Source organism: Lampetra planeri, chromosome 33, assembly GCF_965212315.1.
Source record: "Lampetra planeri chromosome 33, kcLamPlan1.2.h2, whole genome shotgun sequence".
Lineage (NCBI taxonomy): Eukaryota > Metazoa > Chordata > Hyperoartia > Petromyzontiformes > Petromyzontidae > Lampetra > Lampetra planeri.
The window spans coordinates 832422-856410 of NC_136139.1; the positions used below are offsets into that span (position 1 = coordinate 832422).

The 23989-nt window shown below is 52.7% G+C and overlaps 1 protein-coding gene across 1 annotated transcript in view; it reads right to left on the minus strand.

The window, feature by feature from the left end:
- Positions 1 to 241: 241 nt before the first annotated feature.
- LOC144729578 (voltage-gated delayed rectifier potassium channel KCNH1-like) overlaps positions 242 to 23989 on the minus strand; it is a 34517-nt gene continuing 10769 nt past the window's right edge. The window contains exons 4-13 of the mRNA XM_078609927.1: positions 21254 to 21382; positions 18858 to 18976; positions 17256 to 17648; positions 16590 to 16616; positions 13459 to 13638; positions 11553 to 11793; positions 8878 to 9077; positions 6680 to 6932; positions 4301 to 4497; positions 242 to 2424 (exon numbers count right to left, since the gene is read on the minus strand). Of these exons, the coding sequence (XP_078466053.1) occupies positions 1360 to 2424; positions 4301 to 4497; positions 6680 to 6932; positions 8878 to 9077; positions 11553 to 11793; positions 13459 to 13638; positions 16590 to 16616; positions 17256 to 17648; positions 18858 to 18976; positions 21254 to 21382 (2804 nt within the window). The 3' untranslated portion in view covers positions 242 to 1359. The remainder of the gene's footprint in view (positions 2425 to 4300; positions 4498 to 6679; positions 6933 to 8877; positions 9078 to 11552; positions 11794 to 13458; positions 13639 to 16589; positions 16617 to 17255; positions 17649 to 18857; positions 18977 to 21253; positions 21383 to 23989) is intronic.

A 23989-nucleotide genomic window follows, 5' to 3' on the forward strand; every position in this document is an offset into this window, starting at 1 on the left:
TGGTCCATCCGAGTAGTACCCACCCCCCAACAGGTTCACCCGAGTAGTACCCACCCCCCAACAGGTTCACCCGAGTAGTACCCACCCCCCAACAGGTTCACCCGAGTAGTACCCACCCCCCAACAGGTTCACCCGAGTAGTACCCACCCCCCAACAGGTTCACCCGAGTAGTACCCACCCCCCAACAGGTTCACCCGAGTAAGACCCAACACACGCAGCAAGTGACGAGCACAGCAGCGTGTAGGAGCAGTGTAATACTTTAATAGACACTTGACGTCTCACGCAAAGGGCTCACGATTGCTTGGCATGTCAGCACGTTATATTCAATGATAGTGCTGTGCTGCATGCCTGTTTCAAGTACAACGCATTTCCAAACACGTGCCCACATTTCCCTCCCTCCAGTGTTTAGTGTCACGTTAATGACGTATTTTAAAATAACAACGACAACAATAACAATCATACAAATACTACCTCTCGCCTTAGCAGTAGACGCCCAAGTCATTTTTTTTGCTATATCAGCACTTAAGTCTTGTGTTAAGAAATCAATTTAAAAGGAATCTATGGAGCCTTGCACTTCCAACAGCTGCCCCACTCTGTGCGAACCCTTCAGTGCTGGCGTCAACGACCGGCAGCGTTAACGAGCAGCGATGTAAAAACCTGATAAAAAGCATCAAACGTTTCTTCACTTTTCGAAAATGTAATTTCGTGACTTAAATACGTAAAAAACATACCCGAATATAAAACAACTCCCAAAAATATGGTACAATTTTAATTGCATTCGTGAAGTACTGTACTCAAAACACCAGTGACTTTCACTCTGAATCTTCACTCCACTGCTCACGGGTGTGACGTCGTAGCAACCTCAAGTAATAACACTCATGCAGTATTGTTTTATTAGTGATTTTATAGCGGCGCTCCTAGTCTCCTTATTGTTTTTCAGAACGATGCATGCAGGCAAAACCACAGTCAAAACGTAAGGAAGTGTAAGGCTCTAAATGCATTCCAAGTAAAAGCAATCTGACTTTTGAGCAGAAATCTGGAAATATTAATTTCCTATTCACAGCTGCTTCACACACACACACGCAGCACTGTAAACTCGGTCATGATATCTTCTCACCTCTTGCCGTATGCACAGTACCTTGTTTCGCATTCACGCGTCTCGCAGCAGTCACCACAGGGAATTCTTGACCACCTCACTTTATATAAAATAGAGTGTGATTAACGTTCACAGCATTTTAAGAAATCCAAGACAAATGTCGTTACGTCACTACCGTGTTTCAAAAATCCTTTTTTTTAAAACCTTCTACCGAAGCAAGAAACGTCTGCTGTTATGCAAAACCTTCTCGTTTAAAGCTAGTTTTAGAATTGAAAGTTTTCCTTGTCGGGCGACGGCGTTATGGGCCTCGACATGTCGAAGACATCCTGCGGGGAGAGGGCGGGTGAGCGCGGCGCCGTGGAGGGTGGCCTCGCGTCCCTGCGCAGGAGGCCCAGGATCTCGGCGAGCTGCCTCTCGAGGCCCGTGACGCGTTCTCCCAGGGCCTCGATGTCCTCCTTGAGCTCCAGCTTCACCTCCACGACGGCCGCGTAGAGGCTCTGCTCGGGGATCGGCGAGAACGGCTGCTTGCCGTCCGCGGGGGGGGTCATCAACGCCACCGTCGTGGTGGCCGCCACCAGCGTGGCCATGCCGGACGCCGCCGCGGGGCTCGGCTCCGTAGGGCTGGGCCGCGTCGTGCTGGGGCCGCTGGCGCCGCCGACGCCGACGCAGGCGCCGATCACCGGGCTGCCCGCGACGTTGGCGTCCCCCGCTCTGTCGAGCCGCAGGTCGCTCTTGGTGATGCCGCTGTCGCACGAGTCGGTCTTGCGTAGCGGCGGGTGGATGTCCTGCACGTGCATCTGCGCGCGCGTCCGCTGGGGCAGGGTCTCCATCGACTCGGCCTTGGCCACCTGCTCGCCCGCCCACTCGCCCCTCTTGGCGCCCTCCACCTGCAGGTAGTCGGCGGGGCCCTTGATCTTGGCCCAGCCCTTGCCGCCGCCGCCTCCGATGCTGGCCCTCTTGGGCGCGGACGAGACGGCGGCCCGCGCGTCGGCCACCTGCACCTGAGCGGCGTCCGCGTTCTGGACTTTGGGCCGCAGCAGGGTGACCACGGACAGGTGGGCCTCGCCGGCCGCGGAGACGCCGGGCGGCGCGGGGCCCGCGGTGTCGGCGCCGAGCTTGTCGTAGAACGAGCCTCCCGTCTCCAGGTCCTGCTGCTGCTGCAGCTGGCGCTGCCGCTCCGCCTGCAGGCGCGCCTCCTTCTGCTGGCGGAAGCGCTGGAAGAGCTTGCGCACCGGGTGGTCCGGCGGGATGTCGAGCGGCGCTTCGTTCTTCAGCTTCTGAAGCTCCTCCTCTTCGCGCTTCACGTCGCTTATCTTGCGGAAGATCAGCTGCGGGGGACGAGACGCGCGTTCAATCGACGTGTGCTCGAGCGAGGGCGCGGTCGGGACGCGAGGCCACGCCATCCGATTTCAAGGGGGGGTTATTTTTGCCTCGGTATGTGAAGCTGAATAATTGATGAGGAAAAAAAATCTGCACTTAACCGCTCACAGTTATTACTCAAACAAAAAACTATTTTTTTTAAAGGAACTTCCACGAATATTTTTGCCTGCAATTGGAATCTGAAAATAGGAAATACCCACATCGCAAGGTGAATACTGAATGTGGAATTATTTTCTAGAATTCATGGTTAAAAGTCAAACATGCTGTTCTTAAAACACAACATATGTTGGTATCCATCGTATGTCTCGAATGAAACGAACAATCAAATAAAACGTGGTATTTATATATTGCCTATTTTGTGATAAGTTAGACCTGTGTTTCCTCACAAGGCCTGGGCTGGATTCCCACCACGGGCACTCTCCCCCTGTTCTGCAGAGTTTGAGTGAGCGTGTGGAGTTTGTATGTTCTCCCCTTGTTCTGCGTGGATTTTAAATTCCGCGTTCACCGGTTCCTCCCATAGCTATACAACACACAATGTCACAGCAGCAGCAACGTCGCTACATACTGAGAGTCAAAGAGACTTTCCTGGATCATAAAATAAAAATTATAATAATCTTAAATGTTTTTATTTATGAAAAAAGCGCTGTCTCTTGAACCAATGATGTGGCAAACAGCCAAAGTGTGCGTTTCAGGTGTAATTCTCAAGATGTACACCAGGCCCTCAGTGTTATCGTTCACCCGCTATCCTGATGTGCCATCTGCATGTCTGTTGAACTTCTTTCGCACCACCGTACGTAGCCAACCGTGCTAATCGGAGGTGCGGGGGAAGGACAACAAACCAAACACTAAACTGTACAGACCCCTGACCTGCAGAGCGCTGAGGCTTTTTGTTAAAATGGAAGCCGCAGTCTCTTTGCCAGTTCCCTTGGCAACGGCGGTGATGCGGGGTCCCCAGATAGAGGTTAGAGGAACGATAGGTGTTAGATGCTAGAGAAGCAAGGGTCAGTGGAATGAGGAACCCATTTGAAGGAGATTGAAGGTGACATGTGTAGTGGCTTGGTGAACCTGGCGACAGCCTTGTAAGTGTTCGAGGTGACAAGGTCGAAGTGGAGGAATGAGCGTGTTAACACGGGGGCACAGCAGCTACAATGCAACTTCTGATGAATATTGTACCTCCGCATCCTGAGCTCTTTTTGCAAATTGCCAATAGCTTTACTATTATTATCTCAAACATCTTGAGATGCAGTTGGATTCAAATGCCATTTACATTCAAATGTAGATGTCATGGCTCAATGTCGAGCTTGCAAAGTAAGTCATAGCACACTCGCTGAACAGCGCGAACAGTGCGAGAATGTTGGAGCCCTGAGTAGCAGGTGTCACGTCAGGGCGTCGCTTCACATTCACTAATTTATCGTAAACCTGCTCGACCGTATCACGGGCGCACTCACAGAGGATATTTGAGAGAGTATTGACATGTTTTAGCTGAACTCTCTACACTTAACCCTTGCTGTGTATCGTGCATACAAATGATTTGTGGAATATAGGTGTCGTGTTCGAAGACGGAATGCACACTCGTGTTTCTCTTGCTTCTTGGCAGTGTCATTGTTCTGCTATTCTAAGTGACATGAATAATGGAGAATTTGTGCGATAGATTTTTTCATTTGATCAGCGGATGAGTGGAATATTTATCCTTTAGCGATATAAGCGCATCCGCGCACGCGCTGTTCAGTGTGAGCGCGACGTAGGTCGTGCACGCACACACAAACACACACACGCACACACACATACACACGCACGCACACACACGCACGCACGCTCGCTCACCCTCTTGCGGAGCGTGTAGGTGAGGATGAGGTTCCTGGAGAAGGAGTTTGCGAAGGCCATGTAGAAGTCGAGGACCTTGATGAGCGCGTCGCGCCGGATGACGTGCAGGTCGCAGTAGGTGAGCGCGCGTACGTTGGCGCACGACGGAGCGATCACCCGCTCCTTCCAGAAGACGTCTCCAAACACGTCACCCTTTCCTGAACAGTTCCCCAAACAAAAACACAAATATAGGCGCTCTCCGGTTTACAACGGCACACATCTACGCATCTTATATAATGCCACCATGGGTCTCCTGATCTCCAACTGCTCAGCACTCCCAGGTCGAGGTTGCGCTCTGTTGGTGATCGTGCTTTCGTGAGCGTGGCACCCAGGCTACGGAACGCCTTGCCACTTAAAATCAGGCAATCGGAGTCGGTAGATATAGTTAAGTCTGCTTTGAAAGCCCATCTCTTTACGTGGCCTTCCCTCTTGAGTTTTCTCGGTTGCCCTGCTGGTTCTGTTTTTGTTTCCTGCTCTTCATGCATTGCGCATTGTGATCCTAGGATGGAATGTGCATGATAAATCAGAATGATTATTTACGACGCATCCCCCAAGACGACTCCGAACACATTTGAACAGTCAGTCCGGTGTCCGACATGACCTGGCTGAAACTTTGTGTTATTCCGAGGCGTTTTTTGCGGATCTTTACCGATTACACCACGTTAGGTACACATCGGCAAGTGCTGTTTGTACTGTTTGTATTGTCTATGGGAAATTCGGGTCTGATTTACTATGATCCGATTTACGGCGCGGTTTCCAGCAACGCTTTGTGTTGTTCAAGTGGGGACCGCCTGAACATGTGTGTAGAGAATTACATTTTCATTTCATGGTGTCTAATGTGTAATCAGCGGTGGCTGGTCCGCATGGTGCCTCGTATAGACAAGTTGCTTTCGCGTTTTTACAAAAATATATACAGAGTATGCTTTTTAAATTAAAATAAACAGTTAAAATAACCGTTTAACAAGTTGTAAAAATTTCAAATTGATGTAGGTGGAATTGATTACTAAATGACATTAAATTCAAGGAGTCCAGTGTGTCCGGCCTAATGTTACCGCTTAATAACCACTTCCCATGGGCCCTTGCGCACCACCAGCAGCGGTGCCAAATATTCGGCAAAGGTTGCGAATAATTAAATAATTCCACTTCCATTTTAAGGCCCCCCCGCCCGTGCCTCCCCCCACCGCCCCCTCACCCCCCCACCCCCCACACTGCGCCACCAAACATTTGAGCCACCTCAACACTGCACTCTGGCAGCAGCCGGCGGTCCCTGCACACACACACGCGTGTGCACACACACACGCGTGTGCACACACGTGCACACACACACGTCAACACCCGCCACAGGATAACATTCAACGTAAGTCCTCCATACAATGCGCATTTCTAATAAAATGACACCAATACAAAAACTAAATTGATAATTTTTAAATATTATTGATTACAAAATAAATGAGTCGAAACTATTTAATCTTCATTTGAATTCTAAGTATAAAAAGGCAACAGTTCCCCCATTGGACATTGCCACTTTAAAAAAATATAATCAGAATGAATGATCCCTGGATCATTGCAGTGCTATTTTTTACTCTGGTGTGAAATTACAAATTTAGTTTCTATTAAAATACAGTGATTTATTTTTACTGAAAAATCTCATCGGTGCTATGGACCTAAAAGCAGATAACAGTCCCCCATCGCAGCCGTTGCCACACGGTGTGATCGGTGCATGCGGAGGGACCGAGCGGGAACAGCCTGTATACTCCACAGTTACACGGTGTCTGGTGCAATTACACTTTGGGGTAAAGTGTGGAAAAGTAGGTCAAAGTAGGCTGTTGATGGGCTCCCTGGGGCTCCGTCGAGTGGAGGCCCAGCAGTGCCGTGTACGTATGTACGTGTACGTATGTATGTGGAACTTCTTTCGCACCGTACGTAGCCAACCGTGCTAATCGGAGGTGCGGGGGAGGGATAAAAAGTTGTTGTTGGCTGTCGCGTCGCATCGACGATGACTGCCTGAGAGAAGGCTCGGCGAGTGCATCCGTGTGTCTCCACGTGGCTCAGGAGAGTGATTCGGATGGCACAACAGCGAGCGCAGAGCTCTCGCTCGCAAGAGCCGGAGAGAGGGGTGAGGGGGCGCCTCGCGTGCCGCTCCCTCCCGTCCCCGCAGCGAGCGGCCGTCGCGCGTCAGCTTTCAAGCGGCGCACGGCCGTGGTGCTGCATGGAGGAAGGCCGTGGGGAAGCCGCCTTGCGTGCGAGCGAGCGAGCGAGCGATGGTCGCGAGGCCGCGGCCGTACCGGGGCCGCGCGCTGCGGCCGTGGCGGTGAGAGGTGACCCGGTCGGCGCCCTTACCCAAGATGGCCACGACCTCGTCGTCCTGTATGACCTCGAGGGAGCCCGACACGACGAAGCAGAGCGTGTCGACGCTCTCGCCCGCGTGGTAGATGAGGTCCCCCGGGGCGCAGTGGTGCGTCTGGAACTCGACGGCGAGCGCGCGCAGGCACCCGTCGCTGGCCAGGCGGAACGCGGGGTGCTCGTTGAAGACCTTGCGGTTGAGGTGCACGCAGATGTCCGCCCGCATGTCCTTTGGGCAGATGTGCAGCACCTGCAATGGATCGGAAGGGTAAGGCTCGGGAGGCTGAAGTCGTTTTGATCGTTGTGTCTGGGTTGTTCAATGGTCGGGCATTGGCTGCAGGGCCGCGGCGAAGGAATGCAGATGTGGTCACGTAAATTATCTTTAACTTTTTTCGCACTGTACGTAGCCAACCGTGCTATTCAGAGGTGCTATCTCTCTTAACTTTCAATGCCTAATAAACATATTTTAAGGTTTCCGATGTTTATTAAAAAATATGTGATTATTTGATTATTGATTTTATATACATCCTTCCTAAAAAGGTATCATACTTTGTCCAATAAACATATTTATGAAGCAGTGAATACGTTTTGTTTAGCAATCCTCTACACGTGACGGATTCCATCCAATCACAGACACTTACAATGAGCACACACGCGGCGTTCGAAACACAACCCACAAATCAGCGCACAATGCTAGTAGGGGTTCTTAAAAGAAGGGCCACTATGAGAGAATGCAATTGACGTGTATATTTCCTGTCATACGGAAATGTTAAGGTGGCCATTTACACAAAAAATGAAACAATAACTGAAAAATGCACAGAGATGCACGCTTGGAATTACACTGAACGACACAGGAGCACATTGGTCAGAGAACACTAAACTAAACTTTTTTATTTGACCAGGGAAGGCCCACTGAGCTACATCGCTCTTTTTCAGAAGCGACCTGGCCACAAATGGTAGCTCAACGAAGTGGCTTATTACGTGGCAATTTATCGCAGCAAAAAACTCTAAATTAATGTTTCTAAATGTGAAGGGAAAAACCAGAGGACCCAGAGAAAAATCCATGCGACCGCGGGGAGATGGACATGCAAATTTCAAATATACAGGTGTCAGGGTGGGGATAGAACCCACGACCACCTGTATACCAGGTGAGGTAGTTAACATCTGGCCACCGTGACGCTCACACCCTTGGGCATGATGCATCACGAGAAGGGACGATTGCCGATGGTCAGGTACAACGGAGTGGCAGCCGAGGAACGGAATGCGTCTGAGAGAACGTTCACCATGGAGGCGGAGCGATGAAATCGGTTCATGCGCAGGTGCCGGGTGGACTATCACATTGCAGGATTGTGAGAGGCAGCGGAGGCTTGGGGAGGCCTTCATCTAGCAGTGGACTGACCATGGCTGATGATGATGGTAAGGACATTTATTCATGAACATGGCAAGTTCTTTTGGTGTTTTTACTTTGACACAACTGCCAATGCTGTGAACAAATTGGGTTCAATTTATTTATGTATCCAACAAGATTGTTTGAACATAACATTCCCGCAACTAGTGATTGTGGAGGTGTTGGCCCAGGGGGCGAGTGCGCGAGTCCGAGCGCCGCCTGCGGTCAACTTCACAAGGTGGCGATGGTCTCGGCTTAGTCACCGATGACCGTACTAAGAAAACACGGCGGCATCCTGAATTCGGTTTGACACGAGCATAGATAATGCGTGCAACAGGTGGATAAAGGGGTCTGCTGAAGTGACTTCATGAGCAGCCCTGTGACATCATCGTGGTCCAGCGTTGCGACACGGTGGAGCTGACGCGGTGGAGACGAAGCCGGCGGTGGCGGCTCAGAGTTGTTGGTGGGGCGGCGCTGCTGCTGCTGCTGCTGCCCACGCCGCCCACAGCGGCGTGGGCAGCAGCAGCAACAGCAGGGGGTGGCCGTGCGCGGATGCCACCTTGGGCCAGGCACCAGCGTGTCTAGCTATGCCCCGCTCAATCACGGGCAACACCTGTAACCGCTGCGGGAGGCCTGCAGTCACGCACGGAGCTAGACGAACAAACACAAGACTCTGTTATCTATTTTAATTCACCGTATTGTCAATTTGAAGACACTGGTAGATTGGGGGCCCTAAAAGTAATTACTGCTGGTGAATTATTGATAGAACCCGCTATCACCATTGGGCACACGCGTGGCGGTGACATACCTTCTCGGTGTCAATGCCCTTGGACATAGACCAGGTGGACACAATGTAGTCCATGACGCGCTCGCTCAGCCCCTTGGGCACCTGGTAGAGCTTCAGGAAGTCCCTGACGCTGTTGAGCATCTCGTGGTAGCGGTTCGTGTTGGCGTACATCTGCTGGAAGATCGTGGTCACGTTGCCAAAGATGGTCGCGTACAGGAGCGCTGTTCGGATGAAACGAGGCATTTCACAATGTTAACGCAATTGCTTTCTTGTTCCAAGAAAGGGTTATAATATCGATGTCACGTGTATCTGTCCGATGCACGTTTGGGTTATGTATGCCTCGAAGTCTGACGTTTCGCCTCACGTGTTGAGAGCTTCTTCAGGTAATGGACAGAAATGTCAGCACAACTAGAAACCGGATCGCGGAGCCGCACAGCACAACCGCGAAAACGGACACAGTGGTCGTGCCACTCCTAGAGCTTACGGGTGTCACCTTCACCCCTAATATAGGTGTGCAACCTTCACCCTGCGTAGGGGCTTTCAAAATTGTCAATCCACAGCGCGCAAGAGCGCACGTTCCGGCAGGTTCAACTTGTGCACGCACATCATTTGCATTTAATGACAAAGTTTTAAAATCATCACGGAACGTTCCGTCCGCCGAGAGGAGTAAACACATCAGGCGAAAGCCAAGCGCGGTCAGCCCTACCGGATCCGTATTTAATGAGACGTGCTGTATACACTGCGCGATATGGGAGGGCAGTAACGGATATAAACATTCGGTGACACGAAGGCGACTCTAACGAGGACGCCGGCGTGTTTGCTCCACGCCAACTCGGCCGCTCCTCTCCGTGACCCCGGGTGACGCGCGTCCTTGTCCCCGGGTGACGCGCGTCCTTGTCCCCGGGTGACGTCCCGGCAAAATTGGGAGAGAAGACGCTGCCAAGGTCCTTTCTGCTCCATTGTGCGTCTGTGTGTGTTTCACGTGTGTAGTCCGCGTGTAGTTGACGTACGTGTGTACGTATGTTGAACTTCTTTCACGCCGTACGTCCGGGGAAATACAACACACTTATTTCACGTGCGTAGTTCATGTGTAGTTCACGTGCGTGTGTATTTGCAGCACAGAAATCCAACTTGTTCCCTTAACCTCGCTAATTTTTTGAACGCGTTTGCGAGATTTAAAAAAGATACATTCATCTGCTCGCGTAGCTTTGCATCGTGCTCTGGGCAGCGTCGCCGCAATCGCGTGCCGCACGCCGGCGCTGACGAACGCGCGTGCCACGGCTCTCCGAATCTCTGCCACGTGATGGTGCGCCTACAATTGGCCTCAACAAGATGCTCATTCTTGGTTTATCGTCTACGCTGTAAGCCCATCGCATGGACAGCCCGCTTCACTTCATTTATAATTGATACCGAGCGAACTTCCGCCCGCCAACCACCTAAATGGCATCGATTTTCAAAGCGAAAAGAGAAACAACCCCGAGCAGAACGGCGGCGTACGAACAGCGACGGTGCCACCGCTGCGTAGATGGCGCGCACGCTCGGCATGACGAGCGGGAGGTCGCGGGGATCGTTCGCTCTCCCGGCGCGGCAGCCCCTTCGCATGTCCCCCCGCCGCCAGCGTCCACCACGCAGCGCGAGGCGCACGAGCGTCCATCGCTGGCCTCGCTTTGACTCCGGACTCACAGCCCTCCAATGTCTCCATGCCCTCTCTCTTCCCACACCCCCTCTATCCTGTCAGACGTTTCCTCCTGACGATAATTTATGTTCGCGATTTGAATGCTCGTGAGGCGATTAGGACACCGCGCCGTTTAGGCGCCAAATTGAATGCAAATGCGCACACACACACACACGCGCACGCACACACACACACACACACGCACACACACACATATATGTATCCTTGTAATTAGGTGGATAAGACGCAAAGCTAGTTTACTGTCAGAATACCGCACGCTGTTTTCATTTTGATTCCGCCCCTGTAAATAAACCTGCTTTTCGAAAAACCAATTACATCCAAGGTGTAAAAATACGCTGTCTCAGAGGCCATATAAAGTAGTGCATGTCATTACTGTGGTGCTGCACCGCACGGTCCAGACATATCGAGGTAGAAGCTCTCGCTCGCCGCTGTGCTCGCAGAGATAGGCGATGACTTTGAGCAAACACGAAGGGCCTGGGCACACACAGATACGGGGTTTTGAGTTCTAATTCGTAGAGAACAGCTGCTATCGCCGCCTTTGTGGGTTTGAGCAGGGATAAGCAGGGCTGTAAAGCGACGGCTCACGCATGGCGACACTGCTGACCCCACACCACCGGGGCACCCACACCACCAGGGCACCCACACCACTGGGGCACCCACACCCAGCTGCTGCTGAGGAGGAGGAGGAGTTGCACTCGAGGTGCAGATTTTGCGACGAGGCACGGGCTGGCCGCCCCGTGCGGTGCGTGCGGGGCGCGATGCGGTGGCCCCCCGAAGCGCCGCTCGCGGCTCGGCCCTCCCGTTCTAAACCCGTCGCCTTTCACTTTGGTTTAAAATTTTACATTGACCGGGTTGCGCACCCCCCCCCCCACCCCGAGTTACTGTATGCCCCCACCTCCGTCTTTAACCAAAGGTCACGCTTCAGGGCTGGGTCAGCGCAGCGGACGGTGACGGTCGGTCATCGTGAGCGGGGGGACGCGCGTCGGCAGCTCCAACTCACATCCGATCATCATCATGGCGACGGCGAAGATCTTCTCCCCGTCGGTGGTGGGCGCGATGTTGCCGAAGCCGATGCTGGTGAGGCTCGTCATGGTGAAGTAGAGCGAGGAGATGTAGACCGCGTCCTTGCTGGGGCCGCCCTCCCACTGGGTGCCGTTGAAGTGGTACGGCGTGCCGATGGTCTCGCCCAGCTGGTAGAGCCACGAGTGTTTGCGGATGAGGTTCGTCGACTCGTCGATCACCTGCGCGCGCGCCGCCGCCGTTGATTAGGGCGGAGGTGGGGGGTGTTAGGGGAACACAGCAGCTAAAACGCGGCAAGTCGGCACGGGGGCACAGCTGGCGCATCGGCCGGTCATCTCAGTCAGCCGGCCCACGGCACCTGCTGGGTCTGTCCCGTGACCTCCCGTCGGCGAGCCTTCGACACTCTCACGTGGTTCTCAAAGTGCACCTAGCCTGGCACAGGCGCCGTGGTGGCGTCGCCATCACTCGGTGGCGAATGGCGGCCGTGTTGGTACTGGAGAAGACGGCGGAGCGTCGCCATCGTCGCCGTTTGTTATTTGCGCCGCGCCTCCCGTGCAGTGGGGACAGCTCAAGGCGGTGGATTCAACTGTCGGGGGTTGAGGGGCAGCAACTTTGACAGGGAGGAGCATTTCCACGTTGACTGGCTAATGAAGACGAAGTGTGTCGCGTTACCCTCCTGCGCTCGATTTGTAACCAGCTGATAAGAAAATGCAACGCCGCGTATGATGCACCCTCACCTGCCTTGAATGTAACCCACCTGCGCGTCATACGTACGCGTTAAAGCTGCGTTCATATTGATATCGAAGAGCATCAGGCACTCGAATTCACGAATTCACGTATGCTCATCAGCTGTCCGTAAGTCTCCTGGCAATCTAGCAAACTACCAGGTTTGGAAGGTTTCACAAATCTTTTGTGATCCATCAACTCCAGGACGGGGCTTCTACCTGTCCTGTTTCCCCCCCCCCCCTCCCCAGAATCCTCCTTGTCTAGAGGTGGCTGCCCTGGGAAATCTGAAAGTGGCGTAATAATTACACCACTGATTTACACGGATCTCCCAAATTCTGATGTTGTGAGATATTCTTTTTGCCAAGATATGTCCCGGTTTTTTTAACCTCAGAGGTGGCAACCCTAGATCCCATCCATTCCACGTCGATGTACAAGCCCATTGTTAAAGATAATTTCAGAACCTCTGGAGAAAAACTTAAATCCAGGATTATATTCGTCTGTCATTTTAACGCTTCGGAAAGTAGAGAGCGGCCGTGGTTATAAACACAAACGTGTACATTTTACATAATTCACACGTTGGTGGGAGAGATACACACGCGACATTCCACACAGAAATGCAACATTGTAATCAAGTTGTCTTTCCTGCAACTTTCCCTGAGAGAAAAATGTGTAATTCAACAATTAAACTTTTTGACATTATTTGTTTAACCTCCATTCTTGCGTGCAACGTCTATGAAACCAAACACGACGTCTAGACGATGAACGCACCGGTTTGCCCTCATTCCGTATTCTCTCGCTAAGCAGCGCAGGCTGTCAAGCTGTCGTGGAAAAGGGCTCAGTGCTAAAGCATACGATTGAGTAAAGCCGTCGGGCCATCGGCGTGGAGAGCGGAGGAGGGGAGCCGGCCACGAACGCCGCTTCTCCACACCTCCAATTAGCACGGCTGGCTACACCGGGCCTGGCACGTAAACTATCGCTAATTCCGTCAACGGATGACGACTTCGTGAAGCACAGCCAAGCATGCAAGAATGCGCTCGCTCGGGTAACACGGACACACGAGGTGTCGCACACGCGTGGTCCCAGCTCGCTCCGGTAACACGGACGACGCGTCGCACAAGCGTGGTCCCGGCAGAGAGCGGCTCAACTCGGCGTGGACGCACCTCGTAGTCGCCGATGCTGTACCAGATGCAGGCGAGCCAGTGCGCGGCGAGGCCGAACACGCACACGAGCAGCACGAGCACGGCGGCGCCGTACTCGATGTAGTGGTCGAGCTTGCGCGCCACGCGGCCCAGCCGCAGCAGGCGCACCACCTTGAGCGAGCTGAACAAGCTGCTGATGCCCTGCGGTCCGACACACGGCCACGCGTCCAGCAGCTGGGGAGGGAGACCTCGTCCCGAAGGGGCCCCGGCTCTGAGCGGCCCGGACAACTTCCCCGACGCGTGTTCGGGCGGGTTTCCGCGTGTGTCGTTTGGCACGGTGTCCGACGTTCCGCCCGACAGTGCCGGGAGCTTTGTGAGGAACTGAATTGGGAGAAGCTCGGAGCGTGCGGAGCGGAACGCCGGACGTCGTGAATGGCGCAGCACGACCGGAATGCACAACGGGGAGATACGCGGCGCCACCCAGAAGACCTACGCACCGGTGAATGGGCAAGACACTTTGTCTTGGAGGCATCCTTGGCAACATGACGTGTGAGCTCCAAGATTAGTTAGTAGAGAAAGAAGTGCCAAGTGTTATGAGCTTACGATCGTGAGAAAGAGGCACGGGCTGAATAGAAACTGGATGTGCTGCTTGCGTTTGGCTCAGCAGAGACAATGAGAGAACGAGTCTCACATTGAAGGTGACAGGGCCTCAGAATCAGCGAATCAGTGAAAGGTCAGCGGCGAGCTACAGGAATCTCTCCTGGCCGCCTGCAGCAGCTGCTTGGGAGCATCCAGCGTGGACTTTGGACGCAGGATTACAGCCAGGTGTAGCGTCGCCAGCACCACAGCGGGCGGGGCTGATCGTGAAGAGCTGCTACTTCGTTACGCTGTCGTAGATCGACTGTTTTTTTCTTTCAAACCAACGAGCTAATCCTCAAGAGTCGGAGTTCATCCAAACGATGTGAATAATCACGTTTTAATACGATGGGTGTTTTGTGTCATCGTTGGCGACTGGGTGGAGACCGTCAGGCATCATGGACTCGATGAACCCAGTTAAATCACAGGTGGTTGGCCGGGTTTTACCTCGGGATATTAGAATTGCCAGCTCAGTGCTTAAAATAGAATCGTGCTAAATCCCTCTGAGCTACCCAACCACCACGGAAAATAGTTTAGAAAGAGCAGATCCAGGAAAGATTTCGATTAAAAAGAACATCTTGTAACTAATCTATAGCTATGAGTTAAATGACATGTGGCTTCTGTAATCCCCGTCAGCTGACACCTCCGGTGGCCAATCGGATGCTCCGAGCACCGTGATGACATTACCCGGCAACACGGTAGTAGTAAGGCACCCCTGGTGGCTCCTTGTCATCCGTAGTTTCACTAAATATCGCCCAATGTCATCAACCACTGATAATAATAATAATATTGTTGTGTGGGGTAGACTCCTAAAATAAAATAGGACATTGCCTAGATTTTCACACAAGTGTAAGGACTGCATTGCCATAGGGAGACACGTGCAGCCAAAACAAAGAACCCCCCACACTGTTCGCTTGAATGTGAATTCTGAAAAGAAAAACGCTCACATTTGAAAATGAATACGGCAAATCAAAACAGCTCGCATGACGGGTGAAGCAGCGGCAGCAGCAGCAGCGGTGGCAGTGGCGGCGGCAGTGCGATGGTTCACGGACGATGATGTGAACACGGCGGCAACCTGAACTCAAATCGAGCCAACGTCCGTGGAGAGAGAGAGAGAGACCTACGATCCATTCATGGGCCACCCCTTTACCAACCGCCTCTCATCGGCGTGGCGAAGTGTGACCACACAAGCGCCATCGGGACTGATTCGGCCCGTGTAGCCCGTCATCCAGCAGTGGATCGCTAAAGGGCTGAATGTTACTACTTCACGTTGTAAGATACACTGCGAATAAGCAACAGCGTGTGTGGACTACAGAACCAGCATTGTGAGCCGCTCATAATGGGTTCTAAGATCATCTGATTGTGCCTGGTCATCACCCAAACAGGCTTTGTCCAGGCTGAATTCTGCTTAGCTTTGGCCACCGGGCGCATCCCGTGTGGTTAGGTGATAGGTGAATACTGATGCAAGAAAGTGCTACGCCACAAGGAATACATCTTCACTCTTAACAATCAACCAACCGACGCCGCTCGTGGAAGGAAATGGGATGAAACTGTGGAGATGAGATACGAAGCGTGGCTGGTAGACAGCAAGCTCAGGGTAGAGCGCGGCACTGGCCACGCTGCAGGGTAGAGACGGAGGGAACGACGCCGTCAGACGCAAGGTTCAGACGATCAGTTTGTGCCCAAGGCGTTTCCAGGAAAAATTTTGATTCTCGCAAAACGCTGCGGTGCTGTTCACCTCACGTCGTGAGGTGAACGTAGCATTTAACATGATTATGCTCGTTGGCAGCAGTTTCATCGTCGATTCGTAACGCTGTTTTCAGATCGCAGCGATTTTAAGGCATAAGGCTAGAAACGTGGCTTCGTAGACGTAGTTAGGGCTGACTCGGCACGAAGGCTATCAGTTGTGGCTAGGTTGCTTCTTAAAAATATCTATATAGCTCAGTGAGCCTTACCTGGTCACATAAAAAAATTTGTTTTTATAGTAATTCCACAGGCACGGGTGACGTACGTGGATGCCGAGCAATGAGCGTCTCCTCCCATCAAGTTTTTGCCACGCACTACTTCGGGCATCTTCAGGAGTTGAAGCAATGAATCGCTCACCCGGGTCTCCACTCTTATCAAATTGTTGTCTGTTAACGGAATAACAATGACAATAAGAGTGGCGACCGTATGCATCGCGAGAGTTTGAGAGAAGAAATGTTCAACACGTGGCCACACTCGGACAAAGGACCAGGTGGTAATTAAAGCAATACATTCCGGCAGGATAGCACTCGCTTTTCACGTTTGACAGCATCGTTGGGAAAAATGGCGACCTGAGCACGTGGGAGAAACCCACGTGGGGCTTCTCCCACGCCTCGGTGAGGGTCGTTTACAGGACCCACTGGATCTGAAGCACGATTTTATGCGAGGTGGACGGAGCCGTCCCCTCTCGTTTGTTTCCTCATCCCGAGGACGACGGCGCATGGTGGTGCGGTGGTGCGGTGCGTTCGCTGCTGTGCGTGCGACGCGCGTACTCGCGTGATGGCGCGCTCGTTCCAGCTCTGCGCGGGCACGACATCGCGTCGTCCAGCCATGCAAGGAGCGAGTCATGCAGCGTGAGGAGGGAACACGGGTAGCAGAAAACAAACAGATAAAGAAGGAAACCATAACAACAACAACAACACGGGGCGGCAAAGGCAGAAATAAAAGAAGATAAGTAACGCCCCCGAACGTCCGCTGGACGTGTGCGGGGCACGAGGCAACAGGTGTCGTGGCCTCGTATGTACGTACGTTAAACTTCTTTCGCATTGTACGTAGACAATTAGCTAATCGGAGGTGCGGGGTCGTGACCGCGTAGAGAAAATTAAATGTAGAGCGAGTCGGATAGGGACGCTGGATGTTACGTGCTTTACGAAGCGAGATAATTGCGTGTCTCTTTCGTTTTACTGCAGTTTAACTGTTTTTTTTTTGTTCTTTAACACACACACAAAAAAACGTAGCCTACTCTCCATGACACCTCCCGTCGTTGAACGTGGATAAGTGGGCAGAGCAATGTTTTTTTTTTTATATATAAAACGCAACCACGGCAAAAATAAACCAATGTACAATGCGCGGCTGTGGAGAGAAGCGGAGGACACGGCGTTACACTCCCCCCCCCCCCTCCGACGGCTCCCTCCGCACGCGGGAACTACTCCACCCACCTCGTCGACGTTCTCGAAGGCGTTGATGATGTCGTACGGCAGGCAGGAGAGCAGGTCGATAACAAACCACGTCTTCAGGTAGTTCATGCGTATTAACTTTGGGTCGGAGATTACCTCCCCGGCTGGCCCGACGAACGTGGTGTGAAAGTTCAAGACGATGTCCACCAGGAATATGACATCGACCACGCTGTCCACCACCAGCCAGGCGACGTTGTTTTGCTTGGTCTTAAACGAGACGTTATAGGGGACCATTATGGCTGTGTAGAAGGTGAGGATGAGGATAATCCAATCCCAAGTGGTTTTGAAGGCACAGTAGTGAAGGATTATGTGTGGAGGTGTCTTGGGTGTCTCTTGCTTGTACTGAGGCAAGATGTCCGAGCCCAGCTGAAGCACCTACACAGTAAAGGAGGGAAATGGGGGTGTCGAGGCATGTACTTGTAACTTATAGGAATTATTCCACGTAGCATCATTGGTGCAAGTTGCATCTCAAAACGCGGCGGAATATGTAACAGCTTTTTGTACAGAAGCACATTAAACCACAGCCTCGCGACAAGGCGGCCAGGAATGGAGCCAGAAATTTCCCAAGCTCTGTGGTCCAACAATGGGATGGATGGTCAACCCCACCGACGAGTGCTCTATACACGTGGGAGAAAACAGGAGTTACCGGAGAAAACACACGGTGCGAGGTGGGCAACACTCAGTCCCAAACAGGCGGAGATTAACCCGCTTGCTGGACTGCAATTCACTTGTGATGCCGAGATGGCGACTTCGACGCCCACGGGAAGCGAGTTTCACGAATTTGTTGCCTTGATCCACCAACCCTCGTTGCGGAGTGCTGGACTACGGGCAGCCACGTGCAGCAGCAGAGCCACCAGCGTCTGGTTTGAGATCTATGTTTCACCACATTGAGACCAATTGTTCAAAGTAAGGCGAGCGTGCAATGATTACAACTCAATCTGTACCAACACACATGACCACCATCATGCGTGAGGTTGCCAGGAATGTGCCGTTTACCGTCTCTGTTCGACGTTTGGTGACGTCCGTGGTCATTCGGCCGGCCACTCCCGCTCATGGCGACCCGGGTTAGAGGCGGTGCACGTGTACGCGCGCACTACGGGGACGTGGCCGCGGGCTAAGCGTCGGCGGTGCCCCCACGCCGTCCGGCCTGATAAAACTCGAGGCATCGCCGCCCAGAGCCCCCGCGGTCGTCAAGGAAGAGAGGCAGACGAGCAGCTTCACTCTTTCCCGTTCCTAGACGTCTGCAAGTTGCAGGGTGGTGATGATGGTGATGATGATAGTGGTGATGGTGGTGATGATGGTGGTGGTGATGATGGTGATGATGATGGTGGTGATGATGGTGGTGGTGATGATGGTGGTGGTGATGATGACGATGGTGGTGGTGATGGTGATGATGGTGGTGATGATGGTGGTGGTGGTGGTGATGATGGTGGTGGTGGTGATGATGGTGGTGGTGATGATGACGATGATGGTGGTGGTGATGATGACGAAGATGGCGGTGATGTCGATGGTGACGGCGATGATGGCCGAGTTGTTCTCGCGCTGCTCGTCTGTGCCGCCGCCGCCACGCTGTGCTGGCCTCACCTCGGCGAGGCGCGAGTGCTTGTGCACGTTCTCCCCCTTGTGCACATTGGGCGTCAGCTGCTGCAGGACGCTGCGGCTGTTGGTGAGGGCGCGTGTCAGCCGGGCAAACTTGGTCCAGCCTAAACGGCAACAACAACGGGAACGCACCGAACGCACAGTCGCTGTCAACGGCTGACACGGCACGGCGAGCGCAACACCAGAGTGCGCCTCGGGCACCGCGTGCCATGGGCGTGATGCGTACGCGTCCCCACGGCGTGATGCGTATGCACTCACACGGCGTGACTCTCGGCAGAGACCTGTCGCTCGGCGGTGGCGTCCCTAACGCCGCGACACCGACAGCGGAGGTGGCGACGCCGCCGGCCTGCGGGAACGCCGTCGCCTCGGCTACCGCGTACCGGAGGGACGGCGCCCAAATCGTCGATCGCTCGGCCGCGGCCGGAACAAATCTCGCCCGAGTCAGGCACCGTACGGGTCGCGTCTCAGCCCTCCGGCGACTCCGTTGGCCACCCACAGAGCGGCGCATCGAGCACGAGGCCAGCCGCGAGCGCTCTCAACGCGGCGGCCGGCCACGCTCACGCTCGGTGACGTCACAAAGGCCGACCCCGACGCCCGGCGGGCAAATAACTCGCCGACGTCGCTTCGCGGTCTCCGCTCTCCGATTAGCGCGGTTGGCTACGTACTGACGCTCTGGACGCGCATTCCAGTGGTCACTGGTTCAGGCTGACCTCCCGGCGCGGCAGCTGAGAACGACGGTGCAAGTTTCTTCAATGGCCCCCCTCTCCCTGCACCATGGTAACACCGCATTGTGTCCATCGGCGGGTCACGTGTGGTGGGCCTCAAGTGTGGGTACTGCCACCTATTTCAAGATGTCTGGCCCGCGTGATAACGTAGGCCACCACATGCACGCATCAGCTGCCTGCGGGAACTGCGCGGCGAGCGATCCGCCGTGAGGTGACAGCGGCGGACGGGGCTGTGTGGGGAGAGACGCCGTCGCTCCGCGCCCCGTGTGAGCGACTCGCCGCACAAAGCCTCATTTGTATTGTTTTCACATCTCTTTGTCAAGGGATTAGGCTTTCATTTTGCTCTTTTGTCTGCTGGGATGATTACTTTAGCAACAGTTTAATTAGACTAATCCAACATTTGGGCTTTGACAGAGGCGTTTTTGCTTAATGAAGGGGGAGCTGGTTGAAAATATTAACCTCATAATTATATTTTTAGTGACGGAACTTTTTGTTAAAGGTTTTTTTATGAACGTTTAACATTATTCAAATCGTGGCATTTTGTGCGCAAATGGCGAGATATTAAAATCTAATCGGTTCAAATCTGAAAATATAAAAATATTCAACAAAAAAAACCTTAAATTGGCTAGAAAAATACAAAAATTTGATATCCAAAAACATGTTTCTGAAACGCATCCCTCATACACAGCAAATCAGCAAGCCGCACGCGAAGACGCGCACAGCATTCTCCAACACAATAACAAAGAGGCGTTAACGACCAGAATTCGCATTTCACGCAATGAATGTCGTAAGTGGCACGTTCCTTATCCGAATGACACGTGCTTTTGTCAGAGCAGCTTTGTCCGTGACATTCACAGACTTTGGAATTGCTGTTTTTAGTGAAGATGAAATCAGATATAAACCTGGAAGAAAATTAGGCTGACATTTTAGTCAAATTGTATTTTAAAACGGTTGTACGTTATTTCGGGGGGGGAGGGGGAGGGGGGTGGGGGTGGGATAAAATGACCTGCGTTGTGCTCTGGCACCGCAGCGCCGGCCACTGGGTGGCCAGTGGCCCTGGCTGTGGTGTAGCTCACAGCCCATGGACATCTTCGCCACCTAAGGGGTCACAACTCCTGATACCCGCTTTTGCTTATCCACAACCCTCTCCTACATTGTCGCAGGTAAGAGGGGTTGTCCAGCATCAACGCTTCTATTGACAAGGCGTGGTGAGTCGTGGTGAATTATGGTGAATTATGGTGGAACGCACCCACGACCAACACAGTGTGGTGAGATTTTCATCCATCGGTGGAATGATAGAGGGCTCTGTGAATTATTAATATTTTAAGTGGTTGAAAATAAATGTTCGTCAGTCTTGGTCAATCCACTGCTGGATGAGCCACGGTCACCTCTCACTACGTAAACATCCACCCAGCATCTGCGCAATTCATCGATTTAATCGCTCTCAAGAATACGTCATCTTGGATGCGTTCCATACCTTCATCACACTTATAAGTGTTAAAATAAAACAACAAAAAACGATTGCATTACGTGCAAGTGGATGATACTCAAAAAATTATACGGAAAATTCTTAGAAATATTTTAACGCCGTTAATTTGGTGACACGCTTACACAGTTCCGACTGCCCAGTGGATCGACGTCGGTACAGCAACCCACCTTTCGTGGAGTCATCCTCTATGGGCTGCTTGAAGGCCGTGATGTCACGGAAAGTGCAGAGGAAGAGGACCACCTTGTCGTGCTCGTTACGGATGGGAGCGATCTGCATGTAGAACCACAGCGGAGTGCCTGGGGGAGCGGGGGTGGGGGGGTGGTCAAGACGAAGATCAGCACGGGAGAAGCACGTGCGCACGCCTGACTTTCAAAACACATAAAAGACAAAAGTGCAGCCCTGCGATTGCTTGTTCACGCAACTGCTGGTGGAAAGGCCCTCGTTAGACGGAGCTCTAGAGAGGAGCTCCTCTGTGGTGGCCTACGTGATCACGCGGGCCAGACATCTTGACATAGGTGGCAGTACCCACACTTGAGGCCCACCACACGTGACCCGCCGATGGACACAATGCGGTGTTACCATGCCATTGACGAAACTTGCACCGTCGTTCTCAGCTGCCGCGCCGGGAGGTCAGCCTGAACCGGTGACCGCTGGAATGCGCGTCCAGAGCGTCAGCCGTCCCCCCACGGTGGTACCATTTCATCAGTCCGACTGATAGAATCTCGCAGCGGGACATCTGAATTGAGACACTGAGCTGACAGCTGAGGTTATCTCCGCTGGCTATACAGAGGATCCCCTGAGTGGCCTTATCCTCGAATTTAATACAATACCACCCCTCTGGGCCGACGGAAACTAGCAAAACCAGGCAATGGAAATACACACGTGGGGCGTTTTAATTTCCAGCAGCATTACATGGATAATGTAACCAACCGCACGACTCGTCTCATCTACAGCCACCTCGCTCACAATCCATCTCCATCGATGGTGTCTAGGATCGACTCTTCTTGCTTGTGCATTACAGACGAGTCCAGCCGTAGGGGAATAAAGTCAAATGTAAACAGTTCTTGACGAAAACGGTCCCGCAAGGAGGCAGATCGGTCCTGTCCACAGTTCTCATCCAATGTTGTTTTAATTAGATCATGAAAATGGCTTGGAACAAAAGCTGAAAAATACACAAGAAAACATGGAGAGTGAGTGATTGGAGGTTTGCACGGATTGACGCAATCTTAAGCGTAGGCCCTCCTTTACTTGCCATGCCATCTTCATTTTCGAGCATTGGCCATCAATGCCTTCTGTCCTTCATAATCCACTCACTGTTATTGTGAACAGTGGATTGGATGTCTCTCACTTGGGTTCCCCTTTCTGCCTCTCCGCTTCATTCCAAGCACGCATGCATTACGTCTTCAGTGCTCTTTAATTTACAGAGCAATTTACAATGTGGGGAATTGATAGATCCGTCTAAAAGCTATGTAAGCAGAGCAGCCAAAGAGAGGGTGCAGGGAGTCCCGACTCAAACGAACTCGCAGGCACCGTGGGGGAGGGGAGACACAGCCTGGGCTGCAGTAGTTTCCAACGCCATGACAGGCTAAGGGTACAAAGATCTAGGACGTATCCTTAAGGAAAAAAACTGCCTGACAATTCTGGAAGAGGAAAACATTTCATGTAAATTAATTCTCTTCAGCGACGTCTTCATAACCAAAACCAGGAGTTGGCGTGTCTCGTAGAGACTTACAGATTTGCCAGAATCGCAGCCATCTCGGCAAGAGAGGGGATGATGTAAATCAAGCAGGGGTATCGGGCCTGATTGCGGCGATGGGCCTGATTGTGGTGATGGGCCTGATTGTGGCCTCGGGCGAGACTGCACACGGATATCGAAATCATACTGCGCGTGTGGGGAATGGGGATTGAACTGCGCTTGCCGACTCATGCTTATTGCTCGCATATATACACTCTGTTCTCCTGTAACGCCGCGTTTTCATGACGCGAATTAGATATGTCACGCGATCGAGTGAACGGAACGACGTCGCAGCGCGAGTCAGAACAAGCGGTCGTACGGCTGCCTCGGCGTAGCATCGCGCAACAAGGCGTCGGCGGGATGCTGCTGGATGCTTCTAGATGCTAACCAGGCGCCCCGGTCTTTGTTCAGCCTGCGTACGCATCTTACGCGTTATCACGGCCTGCGCGTTCCCCTATCTTATATATGATTTATTATCACGCGAATTTTCCATTACGCGGTGATCTTCAGGAACGCAACTTCTGCGTTATAGGAGAACAGGCTGCACGTAGAACTTCTTTCTCACCGTGCGTAGCCAACCGTGCTAATCTTGCCTCGCTCTGCTTGACAGAGCACACGCCCCCCTGAGTGTTCAATTCACGTACAGCTCTGAGAAATTAAATATTGGTGCACGACGAGAGAAAGTCTCCCCACGCTGGATGACGTGGGGCAAAGGAGAGTGGGGAATTACACAGAAGGGATGTTGCCCTTAGACCTCGTAAATAATCTGACATAAATATTTAAATCGAGCGCAGCCTCTGAGTGCTCACAGGCGAGACCTCACATGCGTAATGCGAAGCGTCGCGGTGGAGTGAAAGTGAACACGGGCGACATGAGAACGAGTGAAAGAGAATGAAGGCTCCGCTTGGCTCCGCTTGGCTCCGTGGGAGTCTCGGTTCTCACCGGGTGACAGCAGCACTCGGTCACATGCCATGAGAACATTCAAGGCTGAATGTGCGTTTTCCTTGCAGTTTAGGGTTGATGACAAGAAATCTGAACAACTCCAGAGCCATGCTCGAGAGGTGGCCAGGAGGGTCAGAGGTCAGAAGGCCAAGCAGGCATCACCGACGTCCTGGATTTCAATCCGGGCAGCCAACGAGCGTCCTAAGTTGATGGTCTTAGCCAAGTC